The sequence below is a fragment of the Haliotis rufescens genome, unplaced genomic scaffold (assembly GCF_023055435.1).
Source record: "Haliotis rufescens isolate VD_foot unplaced genomic scaffold, xgHalRufe1.0.p SCAF_8, whole genome shotgun sequence".
In the NCBI taxonomy this organism is placed as follows: domain Eukaryota; kingdom Metazoa; phylum Mollusca; class Gastropoda; order Lepetellida; family Haliotidae; genus Haliotis; species Haliotis rufescens.
This window is the reverse complement of record NW_025964372.1, coordinates 42807319-42832926: the sequence shown is the minus strand read 5'-3', so window position 1 is coordinate 42832926 and position 25608 is coordinate 42807319. Positions and strand designations below refer to the sequence as shown.

At 40.0% G+C, this 25608-nt stretch overlaps 4 protein-coding genes across 4 annotated transcripts; all 4 read left to right on the top strand.

Moving 5' to 3' along the window:
- The first annotated feature begins 1300 nt into the window (after positions 1-1300).
- On the top strand, positions 1301-3591 carry LOC124120246 (beta-1,3-galactosyl-O-glycosyl-glycoprotein beta-1,6-N-acetylglucosaminyltransferase 3-like). The gene is made up of 3 exons (XM_046483025.2): positions 1301-1452; positions 2068-2294; positions 3254-3591. Exons 1-3 carry the CDS (start codon positions 1301-1303, stop codon positions 3589-3591), a joined length of 717 nt encoding a protein of 238 aa, XP_046338981.2.
- A 6020-nt stretch (positions 3592-9611) lies between these two features.
- On the top strand, positions 9612-11970 carry LOC124120233 (beta-1,3-galactosyl-O-glycosyl-glycoprotein beta-1,6-N-acetylglucosaminyltransferase-like). The gene is made up of 2 exons (XM_046483005.2): positions 9612-9691; positions 11112-11970. Exon 2 carries the CDS (start codon positions 11122-11124, stop codon positions 11968-11970), a length of 849 nt encoding a protein of 282 aa, XP_046338961.2. The 5' UTR covers positions 9612-9691; positions 11112-11121.
- A 678-nt stretch (positions 11971-12648) lies between these two features.
- Positions 12649-14932, top strand: LOC125376931 (beta-1,3-galactosyl-O-glycosyl-glycoprotein beta-1,6-N-acetylglucosaminyltransferase 3-like). Its single transcript, XM_048389526.1, has 2 exons — positions 12649-12808; positions 13768-14932. The coding sequence occupies exons 1-2, from the start codon at positions 12688-12690 to the stop codon at positions 14103-14105; spliced, it is 459 nt and encodes a 152-aa protein (XP_048245483.1). The 5' UTR covers positions 12649-12687; the 3' UTR covers positions 14106-14932.
- Positions 14933-22532: 7600 nt separating this feature from the next.
- Positions 22533-24252, top strand: LOC124120235 (beta-1,3-galactosyl-O-glycosyl-glycoprotein beta-1,6-N-acetylglucosaminyltransferase-like). Its single transcript, XM_048389823.1, has 2 exons — positions 22533-23377; positions 23985-24252. The coding sequence occupies exons 1-2, from the start codon at positions 22533-22535 to the stop codon at positions 24250-24252; spliced, it is 1113 nt and encodes a 370-aa protein (XP_048245780.1).
- Positions 24253-25608: the final 1356 nt, after the last annotated feature.

Below are 25608 nucleotides of genomic sequence, written 5' to 3'. Positions count from 1 at the left end.
ACCGATCCTGAACTCTTGTCGTTGTTCTAGGACGCCCTGAACGTGTTCGGTCGTCAACATTTTGGGCTTGTTTGTCTGCTAATCAAACACTGCGAAACATTGAACCTAGTGGTCACTGCAGGCTGACTTCTGCCAGTTTCCAGCATGCCCATTGCCCACAGACGCTCTGCGCATTGCAGACGCAGCATCGCTAGTTCATATACAAACAATGAATGAAATGAAGTTAATGTATGGTAATTAGAGTCAATAAGATTGGCAGAAATAATGGTCCACAGAGATAAATCGACCTTCCTTGAAAGTGTCAAAACCAGGAATGATACCCTTCGCATTTGTGGTGCTACTGCGTCAGGCACGTGCAAACTATGGGATGTGTTTTGGTGTTAAGGTTGAAAGACATAGACGTTCTCAGGATGTTTGTCGTCAACACTTGTCAATGTTCTAATACTATTAACATTTATATTTCATAACCCCCTACTTTTGGAAAGTATATATCCCCTATCACACTTCGAGGTGGGGGATGATAAACAGGTAATCTATGTTTACAAAGAATGTTTGTTTATGTAATTGTCCATCTGTATAAATACTCTAATTTTGCAGAAATAATACGATGGAACTCATGTTTGCAATTAGAGTCATCTTCTTCCTGCTCACAACGACTGTGATCATCATTTGTCTCTTCATGGAGTCAGCCGTGGTTCCCCCAAAAGAAAAGATACCAGTTCCTCATAAAATGGGTGCCAAAGGAAAAATGACCATGAAAAGATCTCTTGAAAGAACACGATCGAACATTTTAAACTGTGATGTATCTAATAATAGATCTATTGAAGAAGGCCAACTTCCTGAAGGGGCAATTTCACACAACACAGTAGGATTAACAATGCTCATCTCAAAGCCATCTTGCAAAGCTTTGATTTCAGGAAAAGACGCGGAATACAATGAAATGAAAACACAGATCTTTACCTATAAGTATCCATATAGGCCAAAGACTGATTACCAATTGGTGACGCGAAACTGCCATAATTTTCTCCGAGATCGAGGATATATACTAAACGTAACCAGTGAAGAGATTGGGTTCCCACTTGCCTACAATATACTAATGTTCAAGGACGTGGAGCAGGTGGAGCGACTGCTCAGAGCTATTTACAGACCTTCCAATTTCTACTGCATCCACGTAGACCGGAAGGCACACTTCAAGGTAAAGCTTCAGATAATGAGCATTGTGAGGTGCTTCCCTAACGTATTCCTGTCATCGAGACAGATGAAAGTAGAGTGGGCTGGATACTCTGTCTTAGAGGCGGAAATGGCGTGTATGAAGGACTTGCTACAACGTCCTGGGTGGAAATATTTCATCAATTTGACAGGACAGGAATATCCCCTCAAGACGAATCTGGAGATTGTCCGAATTCTGAAGATCCTGAATGGTGCAAACAGTATAGATGCTACCACGAACAAGTAAGCATATGCTCTTTTTATTTAAACCCAAGGGAGGAAAGTATAGCTCTACTTAATTTAATTTCTTTCCATTTACCGTCTTACTGAAGTTTTTCATTCGGGCAAGAAATCATTCATGTATTTCTATTAAATTTTATACGAAGACATTTATTAAAGAAAAGCCAATTGGATTTGTTTCTGTGTATATTCTTCTGAGACAAGACCAATTTAATATATTGATGTAACCGTCTACACGTTTTACTGAGACGACCCAAGAAAATCCAAGTAAGAATTGGTCTCCAGTAACCTATATTTATCATAACAGGTGTTGCAAGTCGATTCCCAAAATGGAACAAGATGTTCTGTCTCATGTTACCAGGCATCCGTTTTATTAATGAATTTATCTTGATAAAACACTCATCAAAAGAATGACCAAATACTATGTTGTTATTTCAATATCATAACATTTACACCACTTTATAGCAAAGTTACTTTTTCCCCCTAGTATATATTTATACATTTTCACAAAGACAAGGCCAAAGCAATATATTGGTTTTATAAAGGCAAGCCTAAAAATTCAGTTGGACAAGACCGATTAATTGAAGAATGTATATATTGTTTCTGTTTGTTTTGTAGGAAGTGGAAAAAACTATGGAAGCACTTGGGGAATCCGCATCATAAAATACGTACTTACAAGGGCAACACTCATATCGTGGCGTGTAGGGGATTTGTGGACTACATCATGAACAACCCAATCGCAAAAGACTTTGCAAAGTGGGTAAAAAACGCAGTGGTTCCGGATGAAACATTTTTCCCGTCTCTTAATCACAACCCGCACCTCAAGGTGCCAGGCTCAGCCTTAGGTAAGACGACAATCGCCTCCATGTACACAGTCAGTGGGTGAGTGAGTGGGTAAATAATGTTCTTCGCCGGTATCCTGTGTCAGGATTACGCTTCTTGAGATGAGAAAACAACAACATATATGTAACATGACAACATAAATACCGAACGTGACATTTGCAACATGGATGTTCTGGTGGCTTATTGACACTCACTGAATTCATGACGAGTATTCTTTCAGACCAGTAATAGGTGAGAGAATAGGTATGGTTTGACGCCGCTTTTAGCAATTTTCAAGCAATATCACGGCGGGGGACACCAGAAATGGGCTTCTCATATTGTACACATATGGGGAATCGAACCCGGGCCTTTGGCGTGACGAGCGAACTCTTTAACACTAGGCTATCCCGCATCCCTTATTCTGTGAGATCGTCATTCTATACAGTATCACTGCGCTGCTTTCTGTACGTTTTACAGACCATCCATGGAAGTGATATAAATTCACTTGGCTCAATGGATTAGCTACCCATCAAACGTTCCTGTAAACGTTGTAGCGCCAGATCCCCGAATTCAGATCGTATAACGGTCCTACCATTTTATTTCTCTCGGGTAGGGTTGGGTTTATCTTTAACTCCACACAAGTCCCAGCCCATCTACCCCTCCCCAACCTCAGAACATTAAATAGTTGGTCCGTAAATTGACTACCGTTTTTGAAAGCAGGCTGTTCTTGGCTGTACAGATAGGATATACACCTTTAGCTGAAAACAAATGAAACCGGGAAATAATGAAACAATTGTGTTTGGTTCACGACCAAATTACGTTGTCCTTTGGAATTGAGATGAGCTGAGTGGGCTGTGCATGTCATGACAACGTGTCATTCGAACGAGTTTTAGGAATCCTGTGTAAGGCAAGGATGGTTCTGCGTCCTTTCCTTTGCATGCAATGCACACATGTTTTTATTTTATGTTTCTTTTCTTCCCAGTACATATACAAACGAATACACGGAAACCCTACATTGCTCGGTTCAAGAATTGGGGAGCTGCTTGGGGAGACGGTATTATGAATTGGCCCTGTAAAGGAAAGCGCGTGAGGGATATCTGCATATTTGGTGTAGGCGATCTCCGTCTGTTGACGTCACGCATGGAACTGTTTGCCAACAAGTTCTACATCAATTATCAGCCACGAACATTTGAATGCATAGAGGAGTGGCTGAGAGAAAGAGCCATGAATGAAGACAAACAGAACAACACCATCGACTATGAATATTACCGAAATATGGAATATCTGAAATATATCTATAGAAATGGCACACTTGTGTAGACGTGTAGGTTTGGGACTTATGACACTGAAATGTTTGGTTTGTAGAGCATGATAACATCAGCGTCCCACGGATACAGAAACTCACCTTTTGGGTGTTTTTAAACTTTCTTTTACTGAAATATACACATTGATTTAAAAGCCATTTCATATGTTGCCAAATGTTTACATTTTGGATACTTCATAGATTTGTGGGGCTGTCGGGTAGCCTTGTGGTTAAAGCGTTCGCTCATCACGCCGAAGACCCGGGTTCGATTCCCGACATGGTTACAATGTGTGAAGCTCATTTCTGGTGTCCCCCACCATGATATTGCTGAAATATTGCGGCGTGAAACCAAATTCACTCGCTCAAAGGTTTGTACTCAATACGTTTCCTCATCACCCGTGAATACAGGGTTATAGTCAAAACGGCCTCAAAAGTCAGTCAAAACGGCCAATGTGAGCAGGACATGTACAGAATATACATGACAGATGTTGTTGTTAATAACAAATAAATATCCAATGTGAGCAGGACATGTACAGAATATACATGATAGATGTTGTTGTTAATAACAAATAAATATCCAATGTGAGCAGGACATGTACAGAATATACATGACAGATGTTGTTGTTAATAACAAATAAATATCCAATGTGAGCAGGACATGTACAGAATATACATGATAGATGTTGTTGTTAATAACAAATAAATATCCAATGTGAGCAGGACATGTACAGAATATACACGATAGATGTTGTTATTACAATGAATATCTTGCAGTAGTGATCACGTGTTGTTTTAACCATTGCAATTTACTTACGATCTCTCTACAGACCAATGTACCAATCTGAATAAACGTTTATCGTAATGAGTAAACCTTTCAGTGTTTTTTATTGGAAATCTAATCCATTCGGGAGTAGTAATGCCTATGAAGTGTGTTAAGTGCGTGAAAACAGCGAGAAATAACCAGTATGCTTTTGCTTGATCAACAGGACGTGTGGGACTGAAATGACAGAGATATTTTCCTCCACCTCCGCCAAAATTCCAAATTCCAAATTCTTCAAACACTAAATATGCAACCAAAACGCCCCCTCGGCCGAAGTCCTCCTCCCATTTTTGGCAAACCACACTAAACGGCCTGACTGGTCCATGTGCGAAACATGCATAATGTCGGAAAGCACACGTAATATCTTCCAAATCCTCCTCATCATCAGTGATGAAGAATAGTCATTTGTTTGTCCGCCTAGAGCGAACGCTTTCAACACTAGGCTACCCCACCGCCCATATTTATGTCAAGGGGCCAGAACAGTAGATAAGCCTAATGATGATTGAAGTATTCATTTGGCTAGGATTGAACTCTGGCCAACGAATCGCACTGTCTTAAAAGACTGGGCCAGCCGTGCCCCCTATTCTTAAGAGTCGATTGTATGATTCCGACTTTGTCATGAGCAGCTGTTTATGAATCCTATCAAATAGTGATGATACCAGGTATTAGCGAAAAGGTGAGTAAAGAATATAACTAAAGGCCAATGTTGGATCAGTGTGTCTTCAGGGTCTTAACACTAAAACCTGTCTTCAAGGACTTAACATCAAAACCTATGGAGAATTGAGTACAACACAAGAGAATGATGTCCCTTCTTATGCAATCATAAAAAGGCGGGCAACAAAGTTTAAAGGGCCATTGATCTAAAGCAATTCCCCGGGACTGGTTGTTGCCTTTGTCATTGTTTTTTCCCCCGTGAGTACCCGGATGATACGCAACGCAACCAAGCGTGACAAGAGACTGGGCTATCGTCTGCAAGGACAGCTAAATACACTTGGAGGCAATATTTGTTTTACTTATTTTTGAACACTGATTGGTTAACCGTGATCTATAAAGGGCGCATGTTAATTAATTTCTTCAGCCTAAACAAATTGACGAAAAGAACGCCGGAGCTCATCGGATGTCGTCATTTGGAAAAAAACCTTGATGGGTATAGTTTAATGATAAATAAGGATCCATGCAGTGAAAGCATTTTCGGATTTCGGATTGCGTCGATAATACGATTATTACTCCCTTGTTTTCATCCACGTTTTCTGAAACCCTTGCGCATTTGTCGTCATTCACTTGATGCTCAGTTAATGAATTTATTACAGGTATGATTAGTGATAACACCACTCAGAATACCCGACAGGTTCCCATTTGGCATTTCTTGTGTCTGGGGTAATGATTTCAAACTAAATCCAGGTTTGAAGAGAGTTGATATGTGTGTTATGTAATATGCACGTGGCAGCCCAGCAAGTGGATATGTCAAAAGTGAGTGTTTACATGTCTAGGTTTACTAAAACAAAGGGAATACACTCATGTCATGGCGTGAAGTGCCGCCATACTTTGTTCAAAGGGTTAACCGATAATACGTTGATTGATTGCTCATTGTTATCTAACTCAATGGATTTTTTTAGGAACCGTGGACGTTATGAAAATAGTTGTTACGTGGGCTTTCTCAGCCGACCTTTGAGACTTGACAGTCACCTATGTGAAACACCTGAAACATTCTAAACGATCAGTTGAGAAACGAAAACGGGTTATAATATCCCGAAACGATATCCATATATTTTAAAATGTTTGATTGTTACAGAGAATAATTTTGTGTGTGTGGATATTCACGGATACGTTCCTCGAACAAGGAAGCTGCCTAAAATTATACACATATATTTGATAGGTTGTAATTATGATATTCGGATTTTGTTTTCCTTCATTTGATGTAGCATTGAACAGATTCATTCTTGTTCCTCTACGTCTTGGTTGGGAAATTCTTCGACGCGCGATAGACGCGAAAGACGTTGTTTTCACAAGTCTTTTCCTTTGTAAGTGTGTATATATTGCAGTCAATTTGTAAAATGTCATTCTCTCAGGCAATTTATAAAATGTGTAAATATTAAAGTAATTTTGACTGAAAAATCTGTCCATTTCTTTAACAGATTGACTAAAATTGATTAAGACGATCAAAAGGGCCTCAATACATCACAATAGATTATTATGTAGGATTAAAAACCAAATAATATAGAAATGTTCTTTTCTTCGTGACAGTTTTAGTCACTTGCTGATGATATTAAACATAGAGAATGTTTGAAATTCGTTGTCATTATATAACAGATGAACATAATTTTCAGTCAGTTTGTAAAATAACTGAATATTCAGGTGTTTAATAAATTTCCTAAGTGAAACTTTTGCACATTTTGACTGCAAAAATATAAACATGATAAAATAAGGAGAAATATTTACTTTGTGTTGAAAAAATGGTTCACAGAGATAAATCGACCTTCCTTGAAAGTGTCAAAAACAGGAATGATTCTCTTCGCATTTGTGGTGCTACTGCGTCAGGCACGTGCAAACTATGGGATGTGTTTTGGTGTTAGGGTTGAAAGACAAAGACGTTCTCAGGATGTTTGTCGTCAACACTTGTCAATGTTCTAATACTATTAACATTTATATTTCATAACCCCCTACTTTTGGAAAGTATATATCCCCTATCACACTTCGAGGTGGGGGATGACAAACAGGTAATCTATGTATACAAAGAATGTTTGTTTATGTAATTGTCCATCTGTATAGATACTTTTATGTTGCAGAAATAATACGATGGAACTTATGTTTGCAATTAGAGTCATCTTCCTCCTGCTCACAACGACTGTGATCATCATTTGTCTCTTCATGGAGTCAGCTGTGGTTCCCCCAAAAAGAAAAGATACCAGTTCCTCATAAAATGGATGCCAAAGGAAAAATGACCATGAAAATATCTCTTGAAAGAACAAGATCAAACATTTTAACCTATGATGTATCTAATAATAAAATTAGGAGGAGAAATATTTACTTTGTGTTGTTGTCAAAATAGTGTAAATTGCACGATTACCAAGCAAGTGACTTATCAAAACGTCGTCACCATTACTAACGTAAACCCACAAAGATTCCTACATTTCCTTATTATTTCCAAAACTGTATTTCACTTTGTTGATCAATGTGACCATACGCCCTTATAATATACGAATTGCGCAGCACAGGTCGCGAACTAGTCTAGGTTTCTGCTATATCATCCGGGTACTCACGGGAAAAACAAAACAATAACAAAGGCAACAACCAGTCCCGGAGATTTGCTTAAGATCACTTCCCCTTTGAGCGTGATTGGGAGAACCTTGAAGACAACCCCGTCCCGGAAGGCCTGTGACGTCAGCAACACCCGAAATGATCCAAAGAATCCACACTATGATGATTGTCCTGCTGCGTTTTCTAACATATCAATGATAATATGTGATGACATGTTTGTGACAAAGGATTCACTAAGTTTTTCAGTCCAGATATGTATTTGTTTTAACTGTTTGCCAGTAGAGGTGGAAATGACAATCCTGTCGTGCTTAATACTCACCTTGACAGGTAAATGTTCAGATATTATTTTAAATTCTGAAATATTGTGAAAAAGATTTTATTGATGCTAAAGCATAGTCTATAACACTGCATCCTAAGTGTCCGATGAAAGGGAAGTCACCTGATGTTACTCCAAATCTTCCATTTAGTTCATGTATGTCGAGAAGGGTAATCAACTCAAATGGGGATCAACCTTACGTGTTCTATCTTGAGGTCAGAGGAAAGAAATCTTGGTTTTCAAATTGAGTTGAACCGTCACGAAAATGATCATCCCTTTCAACATAACACGTACTATTGTCGTTGACGTAGTCGTCGTCTTTGACAGTTCTGCTGTTAAAGTCTCCAAACATCAAAACGGATACCGATGTATACTCTTCGAGCACACAAAGTAATAAGTTCAATACTAATTCCGCTCCATTTCACCAGTCTTTGTCGTCATACCAAGATGAGCCTTCTGGACGGACATGACTAAATACAAATAAAATATCCATATTATAACCGGGGTGGGGTTGGGTGGGGGTGGGGGTGGGGTCTTATCAAACATCACTATTTACGCTAAATCTAACATCATTTATGTACTGTATGGTGAGACATGCAGGAGTAGTGATATGCAGATTTGATGATAGCCCATCTCTGTATTCTGGGAGATGCCGTAACGGATATACCCTTTGTCTCTGCACAGAGGTACTGCAATGGATTATGATAGTTTGAGATCAGGGTCCACTTGCACAAAGCGATCTTAGCGCTAAGATGATCTTAACTCCCATACTTTAACATAGGCTTACAATAGTCTTAGCGCTAAGATCGCTTTGTGCAAGTGGACCCAAAAAGTGGCACCTACAAAGATACTGGTGGATTTTTTGTAAACATATGGGTAAGGGTACTGACCACGTACCATTGTCTTGTGGATAGAACAGCTGTGGGTTAGCGGTGGTGGTGAAATGGGGATTAACGTCGCGTCCAAGATTATTGCACTTATATAGCGACGTGCATGTACGTGTGTGTCTTTGTGTGGCTGCCTGTACTAGTCCGGACTGATGCCGATTTATAGTGCTAGCTTACTGAGATACCATGCCGCAGTTTAACATGAATACCCCACTCAGACACAGTATACTGACTCCGAGCCGACCAGTCCTTGTTTTAGCCCCTTAATGCCGAGCGCCAGACAGTGTAACAACAAGTACCATCTTTTAACGTCTTTTGGTATGCCGCGGCCAGGGTGTGGGTTAGCACTAGAAAACCGGCATCAGTGAGGTTCAGTAAAAGTAGTAACGCTCACACTTGCATACACGTCGCTATGTCACGTGGTGAATATTGACTCGTCTGCTAGAAACAAGATGGTGTCTGGCACAAACATGTCAAGGTAATAAATGGCATTTCGGTACAACAAAGCAAACAATTACTCTTGACGACGTCAATATGCGACCGCGTGGAGAGCAATTATTTGTATGTTATGTAACACCTCTGGGGTCAGTCCCGTGGGCAGAAATGAAAATATTATTCAAAAGCACAATAGCTGAATAGGTAACATTTGTAAACGGTTCAGAGGTTCATCTAATTATTGATGAAGTCGTACATAAGAATAGGGGCACATCTGTTTCAGTGTGTCGTTGTTGTCATAAAAGTATTGAACGTGGAATACGCCAGTTATGCAACCAGTTATGTAACGACTGCAGTGACAGGGCGTGTGATGGTGCATGAGGATAACGAGGGTAACGAGGGTAAGTAGTAGTGTTTATAATTACTGTAACCATTGGGTACCCAGTTCAGCACAGGTCCACAACACGCCCCTGCTCTGACCCAACAAGCGGGTTCAGTTTATTGGAAAAATAGGTGTGCATCACAAGCCAACGTACACGGGTTTGGTGAATAAACAAATCCTCGAAAAAATGTCTCAGCATAGGGAGTCTCACTCCTCTTGCAGCGCCTGGCCAAGTTAAGCCAACGCTGTAGCGTCTCAGACGTGTTCAGTGGAGGAAAGGTCTCGACTCATTGCGAGCCATGACATTACATGGATGTTTTGCTGTTGGAGGTAGGCACTGATGATTTGTGCACGGTCGCTGCGCGCGTAGTCGTCCTGAAAGACAAAACGTTGACCCACACGCCATACAAACGGGACAACAACTGGTGTCAATATGTTAACCCGATAGTACTGTCCAGTGACCTCCATGCACAATATGGAGTGGGATTCGCTCAATCATAGTGATGCCACCCCACACCATAACTGATCTACCCCAAAATTGTATGAGGTTCAAAGTTGAATTTGGCTTAATGTTCATTTCGACGTCGCCAGACACAACCACGATCAAGGAATTAAAAATGAAAACATGACATGTGACCAGCGACGATTACCCTAGTTTCGACGTGGTGTTCACCATTGACGAATGTTGGCAACATGATGCGGGGGCTGCACAACACCAGGCATCGAACACACAGATGAGCTGCATGTAGACGATTTCTATTCCCCTCACCCGTAACTCGTAATCAAGTGGACTGGTGAAAATTTGCAGCAACTTGATTGGTCGTTTGAGACATATTTCGAAGAGCCTGGTTTTGGATCAACCGATCCTGAACTCTTGTCGTTGTTCTGGGACGCCCTGAACGTGTTCGGTCGTCAACATTTTGGGCTTGTTTGTCTGCTAATCAAACACTGCGAAACATTGAACCTAGTGGTCACTGCAGGCTGACTTCTGCCAGCTTCCAGCATGCCCATTGCCCACAGACGCTCTGCGCATTGCAGACGCAGCATCGCTAGTTCATACACAAACAATGAATGAAATGAAGTTAATGTATGGTAATTAGAGTCAATAAGATTGGCAGAAATAATGGTCCACAGAGATAAGTCGACCTTCCAGGAATGATACCCTTCGCATTTGTGGTGCTACTGCGTCAGGCACGTACAAACTATGGGATGTGTTTTGGTGTTAAGGTTGAAAGACATAGACGTTCTCAGGATGTTTGTCGTCAACACTTGTCAATGTTCTAATACTATTAACTTTTTTATTTCAAAACCCCCTACTTTTGGAAAGTATATATCCCCTATCACACTTCGAGGTGGGGGATGACAAACAGGTAATCTATGTATACAAAGAATGTTTGTTTATGTAATTGTCCATCTGTATAAATACTTTAATGTTGCAGAAATAATACGATGGAACTCATGTTTGCAATTAGAGTCATCTTCTTCCTGCTCACAACGACTGTGATCATCATTTGTCTCTTCATGGAGTCAGCCGTGGTTCCCCCAAAAGAAAAGATACCAGTTCCTCATAAAATGGATGCCAAAGGAAAAATGACCATGAAAGGATCTCTTGAAAGAACACGATCGAACATTTTAAACTGTGATGTATCTAATAATAGATCTATTGAAGAAGGCCAACTTCCTGAAGGGGCAATTTCACACAACACAGTAGGATTAACAATGCTCATCTCAAAGCCATCTTGCAAAGCTTTGATTTCAGGAAAAGACGCGGAATACAATGAAATGAAAACACAGATCTTTACCTATAAGTATCCATATAGGCCAAAGACTGATTACCAATTGGTGACGCGAAACTGCCATAATTTTCTCCGAGATCGAGGATATATACTAAACGTAACCAGTGAAGAGATTGGGTTCCCACTTGCCTACAATATACTAATGTTCAAGGACGTGGAGCAGGTGGAGCGACTGCTCAGAGCTATTTACAGACCTTCCAATTTCTACTGCATCCACGTAGACCGGAAGGCACACTTCAAGGTAAAGCTTCAGATAATGAGCATTGTGAGGTGCTTCCCTAACGTATTCCTGTCATCGAGACAGATGAAAGTAGAGTGGGCTGGATACTCTGTCTTAGAGGCGGAAATGGCGTGTATGAAGGACTTGCTACAACGGCCTGGGTGGAAATATTTCATCAATTTGACAGGACAGGAATATCCCCTCAAGACGAATCTCGAGATTGTCCGAATTCTGAAGATCCTGAATGGTGCAAACAGTATAGATGCTACCACGAACAAGTAAGCATATCCTCTTTTTATTTAAACCCAAGGTAGGAAAGTATAGCTCTACTTAATTTAATTTTTTTCCATTAACCGTCTTACTGAAGTTTTTCATTCGGGCAAGAAATCATTCATGTATTTCTATTAAATTTTATACGAAGACATTTATTAAAGAAAAGCCAATTGGATTTGTTTCTGTGTATATTCTTCTGAGACAAGACCAATTTAATATATTGATGTAACCGTCTACACGTTTTACTGAGACGACCCAAGAAAATCCAAGTAAGAATTGGTCTCCAGTAACCTATATTTATCATAACAGGTGTTGCAAGTCGATTCCCAAATTGGAACAAGATGTTCTGTCTCATGTTACCAGGCATCCGTTTTATTAATGAATTTATCTTGATAAAACACTCATCAAAAGAATGACCAAATACTATGTTGTTATTTCAATATCATAACATTTACACCACTTTATAGCAAAGTTACTTTTTCCCCCTAGTATATATTTATACATTTTCACAAAGACAAGGCCAAAGCAATATATTGGTTTTATAAAGGCAAGCCTAAAAATTCAGTTGGACAAGACCGATTAATTGAAGAATGTATATATTGTTTCTGTTTGTTTTGTAGGAAGTGGAAAAAACTATGGAAGCACTTGGGGAATCCGCATCATAAAATACGTACTTACAAGGGCAACACTCATATCGTGGCGTGTAGGGGATTTGTGGACTACATCATGAACAACCCAATCGCAAAAGACTTTGCAAAGTGGGTAAAAAACGCAGTGGTCCCGGATGAAACATTTTTCCCGTCTCTTAATCACAACCCGCACCTCAAGGTGCCAGGCTCAGCCTTAGGTAAGACGACAATCGCCTCCATGTACACAGTCAGTGGGTGAGTGAGTGGGTAAATAATGTTCTTCGCCGGTATCCTGTGTCAGGATTACGCTTCTTGAGATGAGAAAACAACAACATATTTGTAACATGACAACATAAATACCGAACGTGACATTTGCAACATGGATGTTCTGGTGGCTTATTGACACTCACTGAATTCATGACGAGTATTCTTTCAGACCAGTAATAGGTGAGAGAATAGGTATGGTTTGACGCCGCTTTTAGCAATTTTCAAGCAATATCACGGCGGGGGACACCAGAAATGGGCTTCTCATATTGTGCACATATGGGGAATCGAACCCGGGCCTTTGGCGTGACGAGCGAACGCTTTAACACTAGGCTATCCCGCATCCCTTATTCTGTGAGATCGTCATTCTATACAGTATCACTGCGCTGCTTTCTGTACGTTTTACAGACCATTCATGGAAGTGATATAAATTCACTTGGCTCAATGGATTAGCTACCCATCAAACGTTCCTGTAAACGTTGTAGCGCCAGATCCCCGAATTCAGATCGTATAACGGTCCTACCATTTTATTTCTCTCGGGTAGGGTTGGATTTATCTTTAACTCCATACAAGTCCCAGCCCATCTACCCCTCCCCAAGCTCAGAACATTAAATAGTTGGTCCGTAAATTGACTACCGTTTTTGAAAGCAGGCTGTTCTTGGCTGTACAGATAGGATATACACCTTTAGCTGAAAACAAATGAAACCGGGAAATAATGAAACAATTGTGTTTGGTTCACGACCAAATTACGTTGTCCTTTGGAATTGAGATGAGCTGAGTGGGCTGTGCATGTCATGACAACGTGTCATTCGAACGAGTTTTAGGAATCCTGCGTAAGGCAAGGATGGTTCTGCGTCCTTTCCTTTGCATGCAATGCACACATGTTTTTATTTTATGTTTCTTTTCTTCCCAGTACATATACAAACGAATACACGGAAACCCTACATTGCTCGGTTCAAGAATTGGGGAGCTGCTTGGGGAGACGGTATTATGAATTGGCCCTGTAAAGGAAAGCGCGTGAGGGATATCTGCATATTTGGTGTAGGCGATCTCCGTCTGTTGACGTCACGCATGGAACTGTTTGCCAACAAGTTCTACATCAATTATCAGCCACGAACATTTGAATGCATAGAGGAGTGGCTGAGAGAAAGAGCCATGAATGGAGACAAACAGAACAACACCATCGACTATGAATATTACCGAAATATGGAATATCTGAAATATATCTATAGAAATGGCACACTTGTGTAGACGTGTAGGTTTGGGACTTATGACACTGGAATGTTTAGTTTGTAGAGCATGATAACATCAGCGTCCCACGGATACAGAAACTCACCTTTTGGGTGTTTTTAAACTTTCTTTTACTGAAATATACACATTGATTTCAAAGTCATTTCATATGTTGCCAAATGTTTACGTTTTGGATACTTCATAGATTTGTGGGGCGGTCGGGTAGCCTTGTGGTTAAAGCGTTCGCTCATCAGGCCGAAGACCCGGGTTCGATTCCCGACATGGTTACAATGTGTGAAGCTCATTTCTGGTGTCCCCCACCATGATATTGCTGAAATATTGCGGCGTGAAACCAAATTCACTCGCTCAAAGGTTTGTACTCAATACGTTTCCTCATCACCCGTGAATACAGGGTTATAGTCAAAACGGCCTCAAAAGTCAGTCAAAACGGCCAATGTGAGCAGGACATGTACAGAATAGGCATGATAGATGTTGTTGTTAATAACAAATAAATATCCAATGTGAGCAGGACATGTACAGAATATACATGATAGATGTTGTTGTTAATAACAAATAAATATCCAATGTGAGCAGGACATGTACAGAATATACATGATAGATGTTGTTGTTAATAACAAATAAATATCCAATGTGAGCAGGACATGTACAAAATATACATGATAGATGTTGTTGTTAATAACAAATAAATATCCAATGTGAGCAGGACATGTACAGAATAGGCATGATAGATGTTGTTGTTAATAACAAATAAATATCCAATGTGAGCAGGACATGTACAAAATATACATGATAGATGTTGTTGTTAATAACAAATAAATATCCAATGTGAGCAGGACATGTACAGAATATACATGACAGATGTTGTTGTGAATAACAAATAAATATCCAATGTGAGCAGGACATGTACAGAATATACATGACAGATGTTGTTGTGAATAACAAATAGATATCCAATGTGAGCAGGACATGTACAGAATAGACATGATAGATGTTGTTGTTAATAACAAATAAATATCCAATGTGAGCAGGACATGTACAGAATATACATGACAGATGTTGTTGTTAATAACAAATAAATATCCAATGTGAGCAGGACATGTACAGAATATACATGGTAGATGTTGTTGTTAATAACAAATAAATATCCAATGTGAGCAGGACATGTACAGAATATACATGACAGATGTTGTTGTTAATAACAAATAAATATCCTATGTGAGCAGGGCATGTACAGAATAGACATGATAGATGTTGTTGTTAATAACAAATAAATATCCAATGTGAGCAGGACATGTACAAAATATACATGATAGATGTTGTTGTTAATAACAAATAAATATCCAATGTGAGCAGGACATGTACAGAATATACATGATAGATGTTGTTGTTAATAACAAATAAATATCCAATGTGAGCAGGACATGTACAAAATATACATGATAGATGTTGTTGTTAATAACAAATAAATATCCAATGTGAGCAGGACATGTACAAAATATACATGATAGATGTTGTTGTTAATAACAAATAAATATCCAATGTGAGCAGGACATGTACAGAATAGGCATGATAGATGTTGTTGTTAATAACAAATAAATATCCAATGTGAGCAGGATATGTACAGAATATACATGGTAGATGTTGTTGTTAATAACAAATAAATATCCAATGTGAGCAGGACATGTACAGAATATACATGACAGATGTTGTTGTTAATAACAAATAAATATCCAATGTGAGCAGGACATGTACAGAATATACATGTACATGATAGATGTTGTTGTTAATAACAAATAAATATCCAATGTGAGCAGGACATGTACAGAATATACATGACAGATGTTGTTGTTAATAACAAATAAATATCCAATGTGAGCAGGACATGTACAGAATATACATGATAGATGTTGTTGTTAATAACAAATAAATATCCAATGTGAGCAGGACATGTACAGAATATACACGATAGATGTTGTTGTTAATAACAAATAAATATCCAATGTGAGCAGGACATGTACAGAATATACATGGTAGATGTTGTTGTTAATAACAAATAAATATCCAATGTGAGCAGGACATGTACAGAATATACATGATAGATGTTGTTGTTAATAACAAATAAATATCCAATGTGAGCAGGACATGTACAGAATATACATGACAGATGTTGTTGTTAATAACAAATAAATATCCAATGTGAGCAGGACATGTACAGAATATACATGATAGATGTTGTTTTTACAATGAATATCTTGCATTAGTGATCACGTGTTGTTTTAACCATTGCAATTTACTTACGATCTCTCTACAGACCAATGTACCAATCTGAATAAACGTTTATCGTAATGAGTAAACCTTTCAGTGTTTTTTAGTGGAAATCTAATCCATTCGTGAGTAGTAACGCCTATGAAGTGTGTTAAGTGCGTGAAAACAGCGAGATATAACCAGTATGCTTTGGCTTGATCAACAGGACGTGTGAGCCAGAAATGACAGAGATATGTTCCTCCACCTCTGCCAAAATTCCAAATTCCAAATTCTTCAAACTTTAAATATGCAACCCAAACGCCCCCTCGGCCGAAGTCCTCCTCCCATTTGTGGCAAACCACACTAAACGGCCTGACGGGTCCATGTGCGAAACATGCATAATGTCGGAAAGCGCACGTAATATCTTCCAAATCCTCCTCCTCATCAGTGATGAAGAATAGTCATTCGTTTGTCCGCCTAGAGCGAACGCTTTCAACACTAGGCTACCCCACCGCCCATATTTACGTCAAGGGGCCAGAACAGTAGATAAGCCTAATGATGATTGAAGTATTCATTCGGCTAGGATTGAACTCTGGCCAGCGAATCGCACTGTCTTAAACGACTGGGCCAGCCGTGCCCCCTATTCTTAAGAGTCGATTGTATGATTCCGACTTTGTCATGAGCAGCTGTTGATGAATCCTATCAAATAGTGATGATACCAGGTATTAGCGAAAAGGTGAGTAAAGAATATAACTAAAGGCCAATGTTGGATCAGTGTGTCTTCAGGGTCTTAACACTAAAACCTGTCTTCAAGGACTTAACACCAAAACCTATGGAGAATTGAGTACAACACAAGAGAATGATGTCCCTTCTTATGCAACCATAAAAAGGCGGGCAACAAAGTTTAAAGGGGCACTGATCTAAAGCAATTCCCCGGGATTGGTTGTTGCCTTTGTCATTGTTTTTTTCCCCGTGAGTACCCGGATGATACGCAACGCAACTGAGCGTGACAAGAGACTGGGCTATCGTCTGCAAGAACAGCTAAATACACTTGGAGGCAATATTTGTTTTACTCATTTTTGAACACTGATTGGTTAACCGTGATCTATAAAGGGCGCATGTTAATTAATTTCTTCAGCCTAAACAAATTGACGAAAAGAACGCCGGAGCTCATCTGATGTCATCATTTGGAAAAAACCTTGATGGGTATAGTTTAATGATAAATAAGGATCCATGCAGTGAAAGCATTTTCGGATTTCGGATTGCGTCGATAATACGATTATTACTCCCTTGTTGTCATCCATGTTTCCTGGTACACTTGCGCATTTGTCGTCATTCACTTGATGCTCAGTTAATGAATTTATAACAGGTATGATTAGTGATAACACCACTCAGAATACCCGACAAAGGTTCCCATTTGGCATTTCTTGTGTCTGGGGTAATGATTTCAAACTAAATCCAGGTTTGAAGAGAGGTGAAATGTGTGTTATGTAATATGCACGTGGCAGCCCAGCAAGTGGATATGTCAAAAATGAGTGTTTACATGTCTAGGTTTACTAAAACAAAGGGAATACACTCATGTCATGGCGTGAAGTGCCGCCATACTTTGTTCAAAGGGTTAACCGATAATACCTTGATTGATTGCTTATTGTTATCTAACTCAATGGATTTTTTTAGGAACTGTGGACGTTATGAAAATAATTGTTACGTGGGCTTTCTCAGTCGACCTTTGAGACTTGACAGTCACCTATGTGAAACACCTGAAACATTCTAAATGATCAGTTGAGAAACGAAAACTGGTTATAATATCCCGAAACGATATCTATATATTTTAAAATGTTTGATTGTTACAGAGAATAATTTTGTGTGTGTGGATATTCACGGATACGTCCCTCGAACAAGGAAGCTGCCTAAAATTATACACATATATTTGATAGGTTGTAATTATGATATTTGGATTTTGTTTTCCTTCATTTGATGTAGCATTGAACAGATTCATTCTTGTTCCTCTACGTCTTGGTTGGGAAATTCTTCGATGCGCGATAGACGCGATAGACGTTGTTTTCACAAATCTTTTCCTTTGTAAGTGTGTATATATTGCAGTCAATTTGTAAAATGTCATTCTCTTAGGCAATTTATAAAATGTGTAAATATTAAAGTAATTTTGACTGAAAAATCTGTCCATTTCTTTAACAGATTGACTAAAATTGATTAAGACGATCAAAAGGGCCTCAATACATCACAATAGATTATTATGTAGGATTAAAAACCAAATAATATAGAAATGTTCTTTTCTTCGTAACAGTTTTAGTCACTTGCTGATGATATTAAACATAAAGAATGTTTGAAATTCGTTGTCATAATAATACAGATGGACATAATTTTCAGTCAGTTTGTAAAATAACTGAATATTCAGGTGTTTAATAAATTTCCTAAGTGAAACTTTTGCACATTTTGACTGCAAAAATATAAACACGATAAAATAAGGAGGAGAAATATTTACTTTGTGTTGTTGTCAAAATGGTGTAAATTGCACGATTACCAAGCAAGTGACTTATCAAAACGTCGTCACCATTACTAACGCAAACCCACAAAGATTCCTACATTTCCTTATTATTTCCAAAACTGTATTTCATTTTGTTGATCTAAATGACCATGCGCCCTTATAATATTAATAAAGAGTGACAAATACGCTTACGAATTGCGCAGCACAGGTCGCGAACTAGTCTAGGTTTCTGCTATATCATCCGGGTACTCACGGGAAAAAAAACAATAACAAAGGCAACAACCAGTCCTGGAGTTTTGCTTAAGATCACTTCCCCTTTGAGCGTGATTGGGAGAACCTTGAAGACAACCCCGTCCCGGAAGGCCTGTGACGTCAGCAACACCTGAAATGATCCAAAGAATCCACACTATGATGATTGTCCTGCTGCGTTTTCTAACATATCAATGATAATATGTGATGACATGTTTGTGACAAAGGATTCATTAAGTTTTCAGTCCAGATATGTATTTGTTTTAACTGTTTGCCAGTAGAGGTGGAAATGACAATCCTGTCGTGCTTAATACTCACCTTGACAGGTAAATGTTCAGATATTATTTTAAATTCTGAAATATTGTGAAAAAGATTTTATTGATGCTAAAGCATAGTCTATAACACTGCATCCTAAGTGTCCGATGAAAGGGAAGTTACCTGATGTTACTCCAAATCTTCCATTTAGTTCATGTACATGTATGTCGAGAAGGGTACTCAACTCAAGTGGGGATCAACCTTACGTGTTCTATCTTGAGGTCAGAGGAAAATCCTGGTTTTCAAATGGAGTTGAACCGTCACGAAAATGATCACCCCCTTCAACATAACACGTACTATTGTCGATGACGTAATCGTCGTCTTTGACAGTTCTGCTGTTAAAGTCTCCAAACATCAAAACGGATACCGATGTATCCTCTTCGAGCACACAAAGTAATAAGTTCAATACTAATTCCGCTCCATTTCACCAGTCTTTGTCGGCATACCAAGATGAGCCTTCTGGACGGATATCCATATTATAACCGGGTCTGGGGTGGGGGTGGGGGTGGGGGTGGGGGTGGGGGCTTATCAAACATCACTATTTACGCTAAATCTAACATCATTTATGAACTGAATGGTGTGTACTTGAAGGAGTAGTGATATGCAGATTTGATGATAGCCCATCTCTGTAATCTGGGAGAAGCCGTAGCGAATATACCCTTTGTCTCTGCACAGAGGTACTGCAATGGATTATGATAGTTTGAGATCAGGGTCCACTTGCACAAAGCGATCTTAGCGCTAAGATGATCTTAACTCCCATACTTTAACATAGGCTTACAATAGTCTTAGCGCTAAGATCGCTTTGTGCAAGTGGACCCAGAAAGTGGCACCTATAAAGATACTGGTGGATATTTTGTAAACATATGGGTAAGGGTACTGACCACGTACCATTGTCTTGTGGATAGAACAGCTGTGGGTTAGCGGTGGTGGTGAAATGGGGATTAACGTCGCGTCCAAGATTATTGCACTTATATAGCGACGTGCATGTACGTGTGTGTGTTTGTGTGGCTGCTTGTATTAGTCCGGACTGATGCCGATTTAAAGTGCTAGCTCACAGAGATACCATGCCGCAGTTTAACATGAATACCCCACTCAGACACAGTATACTGACTTCGAGCCGACCAGTCCTTGTTTTAGCCCCTTAATGCCGAGCGCCAGACAGGGTAACAACAAGTACCATCTTTTAACGTCTTTTGGTACGACGCGGCCAGGGTGTGGGTTAGCACTAGAAAACCGGCATCAGTGAGGTTCAGTAAAAGTAGTAACGCTCAAACTTGCATGCACGTCGCTATGTCACGTGGTGAATATTGACTCGTCTGCTAGAAACAAGATGGCATTTCGGTACAACAAAACAAATAATGACGACGTCAATATGCGACCGCGTGGAGAGCAATTATTTGTATGTTATGTAACGCCTCTGGGGATCAGTCCCGTGGGCAGAAATGAAACTATTATTCAAAAGCACAATAGCTGAATAGGTAACATTTGTAAACGGTTCAGAGGTTCATCTAATTATTGATGAAGTCGTACATAAGAATAGGGGCACATCTGTTTCAGTGTGTCGTTGTTGTCATAAAAGTATTGAACGTGGAATACGCCAGTTATGCAACCAGTTATGTAACGACTGCAGTGACAGGGCGTGTGATGGTGCATGAGGATAACGAGGGTAACGAGGGTAAGTAGTAGTGTTTATAATTACTGTAACCATTGGGTACCCAGTTCAGCACAGGTCCACAACACGCCCCTGCTCTGACCCAACAAGCGGTTTCAGTTTATTGGAAAAATAGGTGTGCATCACAAGCCAACGTACACGGGTTTGGTGAATAAACAAATCCTCGAAAAAATGTCTCAGCATAGGGAGTCTCACTCCTCTTGCAGCGCCTGGCCAAGTTAAGCCAACGCGTTCTCCCTGTAGTGTCTCAGACGTGTTCAGTGGAGGAAAGGTCTCGACTCATTGCGAGCCATGACATTACATGGATGTTTTGCTGTTGGAGGTAGGCACTGATGATTTGTGCACGGTCGCTGCGGGCGTAGTCGTCCTGAAAGACAAAACGTTGACCCACACGCCATACAAACGGGACAACAACTGGTGTCAATATGTTAACCCGATAGTACTGTCCAGTGACCTCCATGCACAATATGGAGTGGGATTCGCTCAATCATAGTGATGCAACCCCACACCATAACTGATCTACCCCCAAATTGTATGAGGTTCAAGGTTGAATTTGGCTTAATGTTCATTTCGACGTCGCCAGACACAACCACGATCAAGGAATTAAAAATGAAAACATGACATGTGACCAGCGACGATTACCCTAGTTTCGACGTGGTGTTCACCATTGACGAATGTTGGCAACATGATGCGGGGGCTGCACAACACCAGGCATCGAACACACAGATGAGCTGCATGTAGACGATTTCTATTCCCCTTACCCGTAACTCGTAATCAAGTGGACTGGTGAAAATTTGCAGGAAATTGATTGGTCGTTTGAGACATATTTCGGAGAGCCTGGTTTTGGTTCAACCGATCCTGAACTCTTGTCGTTGTTCTGGGACGCCCTGAACGTGTTCGGTCGTCAACATTTTGGGCTTGTTTGTCTGCTAATCAAACACTGCGAAACATTGAACCTAGTGGTCACTGCAGGCTGACTTCTGCCAGTTTCCAGCATGCCCATTGCCCACAGACGCTCTGCGCATTGCAGACGCAGCATCGCTAGTTCATACACAAACAATGAATGAAATGAAGTTAATGTATGGTAATTAGAGTCAATAAGATCCACAGAGATAAATCGACCTTCCTTGAAAGTGTCAAAACCAGGAATGATACCCTTCGCATTTGTGGTGCTACTGCGTCAGGCACGTGCAAACTATGGGATGTGTTTTGGTGTTAAGGTTGAAAGACATAGACGTTCTCAGGATGTTTGTCGTCAACACTTGTCAATGTTCTAATACTATTAACATTTATATTTCATAACCCCCTACTTTTGGAAAGTATATATCCCCTATCACACTTCGAGGTGGGGGATGATAAACAGGGAATCTATGTTTACAAAGAATGTTTGTTTATGTAATGTCCATCTGTATAAATACTTTAATGTTGCAGAAATAATACGATGGAACTCATGTGTGCAATTAGAGTCATTTTCTTCCTGCTCACAACGACTGTGATCATCATTTGTCTCTTCATGGAGTCAGCCGTGGTTCCCCCAAAAGAAAAGATACCAGTTCCTCATAAAATGGATGCCAAAGGAAAAATGACCATGAAAAGATCTCTTGAAAGAACACGATCGAACATTTTAAACTGTGATGTATCTAATAATAGATCTATTGAAGAAGGTCAACTTCCTGAAGGGGCAATTTCACACAACACAGTAGGATTAACAATGCTCATCTCAAAGCCATCTTGCAAAGCTTTGATTTCAGGAAAAGACGCGGAATACAATGAAATGAAAACACAGATCTTTACCTATAAGTATCCATATAGGCCAAAGACTGATTACCAATTGGTGACGCGAAACTGCCATAATTTTCTCCGAGATCGAGGATATATACTAAACGTAACCAGTGAAGAGATTGGGTTCCCACTTGCCTACAATATACTAATGTTCAAGGACGTGGAGCAGGTGGAGCGACTGCTCAGAGCTATTTACAGACCTTCCAATTTCTACTGCATCCACGTAGACCGGAAGGCGCACTTCAAGGTAAAGCTTCAGATAATGAGCATTGTGAGGTGCTTCCCTAACGTATTCCTGTCATCGAGACAGATGAAAGTAGAGTGGGCTGGATACTCTGTCTTAGAGGCGGAAATGGCGTGTATGAAGGACTTGCTACAACGGCCTGGGTGGAAATATTTCATCAATTTGACAGGACAGGAATATCCCCTCAAGACGAATCTGGAGATTGTCCGAATTCTGAAGATCCTGAATGGTGCAAACAGTATAGATGCTACCACGAACAAGTAAGCATATTCTCTTTTTATTTAAACCCAAGGAAGGAAAGTATAGCTCTACTTAATTTAATTTCTTTCCATTTACCGTCTTACTGAAGTTTTTCATTCGGGCAAGAAATCATTCATGTATTTCTATTAAATTTTATACTTATTAAAGAAAAGCCAATTGGATTTGTTTCTGTGTATATTCTTCTGAGACAAGACCAATTTAATATATTGATGTAACCGTCTACACGTTTTACTGAGACGACCCAAGAAAATCCAAGGAAGAATTGGTCTCCAGTAACCTATATTTATCATAACAGGTGTTGCAAGTCGATTCCAAAATTGGAACAAGATGTTCTGTCTCATGTTACCAGGCATCCGTTTTATTAATGAATTTATCTTGATAAAACACTCATCAAAAGAATGACCAAATACTATGTTGTTATTTCAATATCATAACATTTACACCACTTTATAGCAAAGTTACTTTTTCCCCTTAGTATATAGTTATACATTTTCACAAAGACAAGGCCAAAGCAATATATTGGTTTTATAAAGGCAAGCCTAAAAATTCAGTTGGACAAGACCGATTAATTGAAGAATGTATATATTGTTTCTGTTTGTTTTGTAGGAAGTGGAAAAAACTATGGAAGCACTTGGGGAATCCGCCTCATAAAATACGTACTTACAAGGGCAACACTCATATCGTGGCGTGTAGGGGATTTGTGGACTACATCATGAACAACCCAATCGCAAAAGACTTTGCAAAGTGGGTGAAAAACGCAGTGGTCCCGGACGAAACATTTTTCCCTTCTCTTAATCACAACCCGCACCTCAAGGTGCCAGGCTCAGCCTTAGGTAAGACGACAATCGCCTCCATGTACACAGTCAGTGGGTGAGTGAGTGGGTAAATAATGTTCTTCGCCGGTATCCTGTGTCAGGATTACGCTTCTTGAGATGGGAAAACAACAACATATATGTAACATGATAACATAAATACCAAACGTGACATTTGCAACATGGATGTTGTGGTGGCTTATTGACACTCACTGAATTCATGACGAGTATTCTTTCAGACCAGTATTAGGTGAGAGAATAGGTATGGTTTGACGCCGCTTTTAGCAATTTTCAAGCAATATCACGGCGGGGGACACCAGAAATGGGTTTCTCATATTGTACACATATGGGGAATCGACCCCGGGCCTTTGGCGTGACGAGCGAACGCTTTAACACTAGGCTATCCCGCATCCCTTATTCTGTGAGATCGTCATTCTATACAGTATCGACCGCCTCCGTGGTCTTGTGGTAGAGCGTCCGCCCGGAGAGCGGAAGGTCCAGGGTTCGATCCCGGGCCGCGTCATACAAAAAGACGTTAAAAGATTGTACTTGTTGTTACCTTACCCTGTCTGGCGCTCGGCATTAAGGGGCTAAAACAAGGACTGGTCGGCTCGGAGTCAGTATACTGTGTCTGAGTGGGGTATTCATGTTAAACTGCGGCATGGTATCTCAGTGAGCTAGCACTATAAATCGGCATCAGTCCGGACTAGTACAAGCAGCCACACACACACATACAAGTGCATGCACGTCACTATATAAGTGCAATAATCTTGGACGCGACGTTAAACCCAATTTCACCTCACCTATACAGTATCACTGCGCTGCTTTCTGTACGTTTTACAGACCATTCATGGAAGTGATATAAATTCACTTGGCTCAGTGGAATAGCTACCCATCAAACGTTCCTGTCTTGAAAATAACATTTTAAATCCAACAATGGAAAAACAAAGTCATTATTTCCAGTATGGCTGCTTTGGTGTTCCACCTATTGGCTTATTGCGCCAACTTCGTCATATCTGGGGAAGCAATGGAGTAGTGTTATTGCAGGCGTTCACTGTAAACGTTGTAACGCCAGATCCCCGAATTCAGATCGTATAACGGTCCTACCATTTTATTTCTCTGGGGTAGGGTTGGGTTTATCTTTATCTCCACACAAGTCCCAGCCCATCTACCCCTCCCCACCTCAGAACATTAAATAGTTGGTCCGTAAATTGACTACCGTTTTTGAAAGCAGGCTGTTCTTGGCTGTACAGATAGGATATACACCTTTAGCTGAAAACAAATGAAACCGGGAAATAATGGAACAATTGTGTTTGGTTCACGACCAAATTACGTTGTTCTTTGGAATTGAGATGAGCTGAGTGGGCTGTGCATGTCATGACAACGTGTCATTCGAACGAGTTTTAGGAATCCTGCGT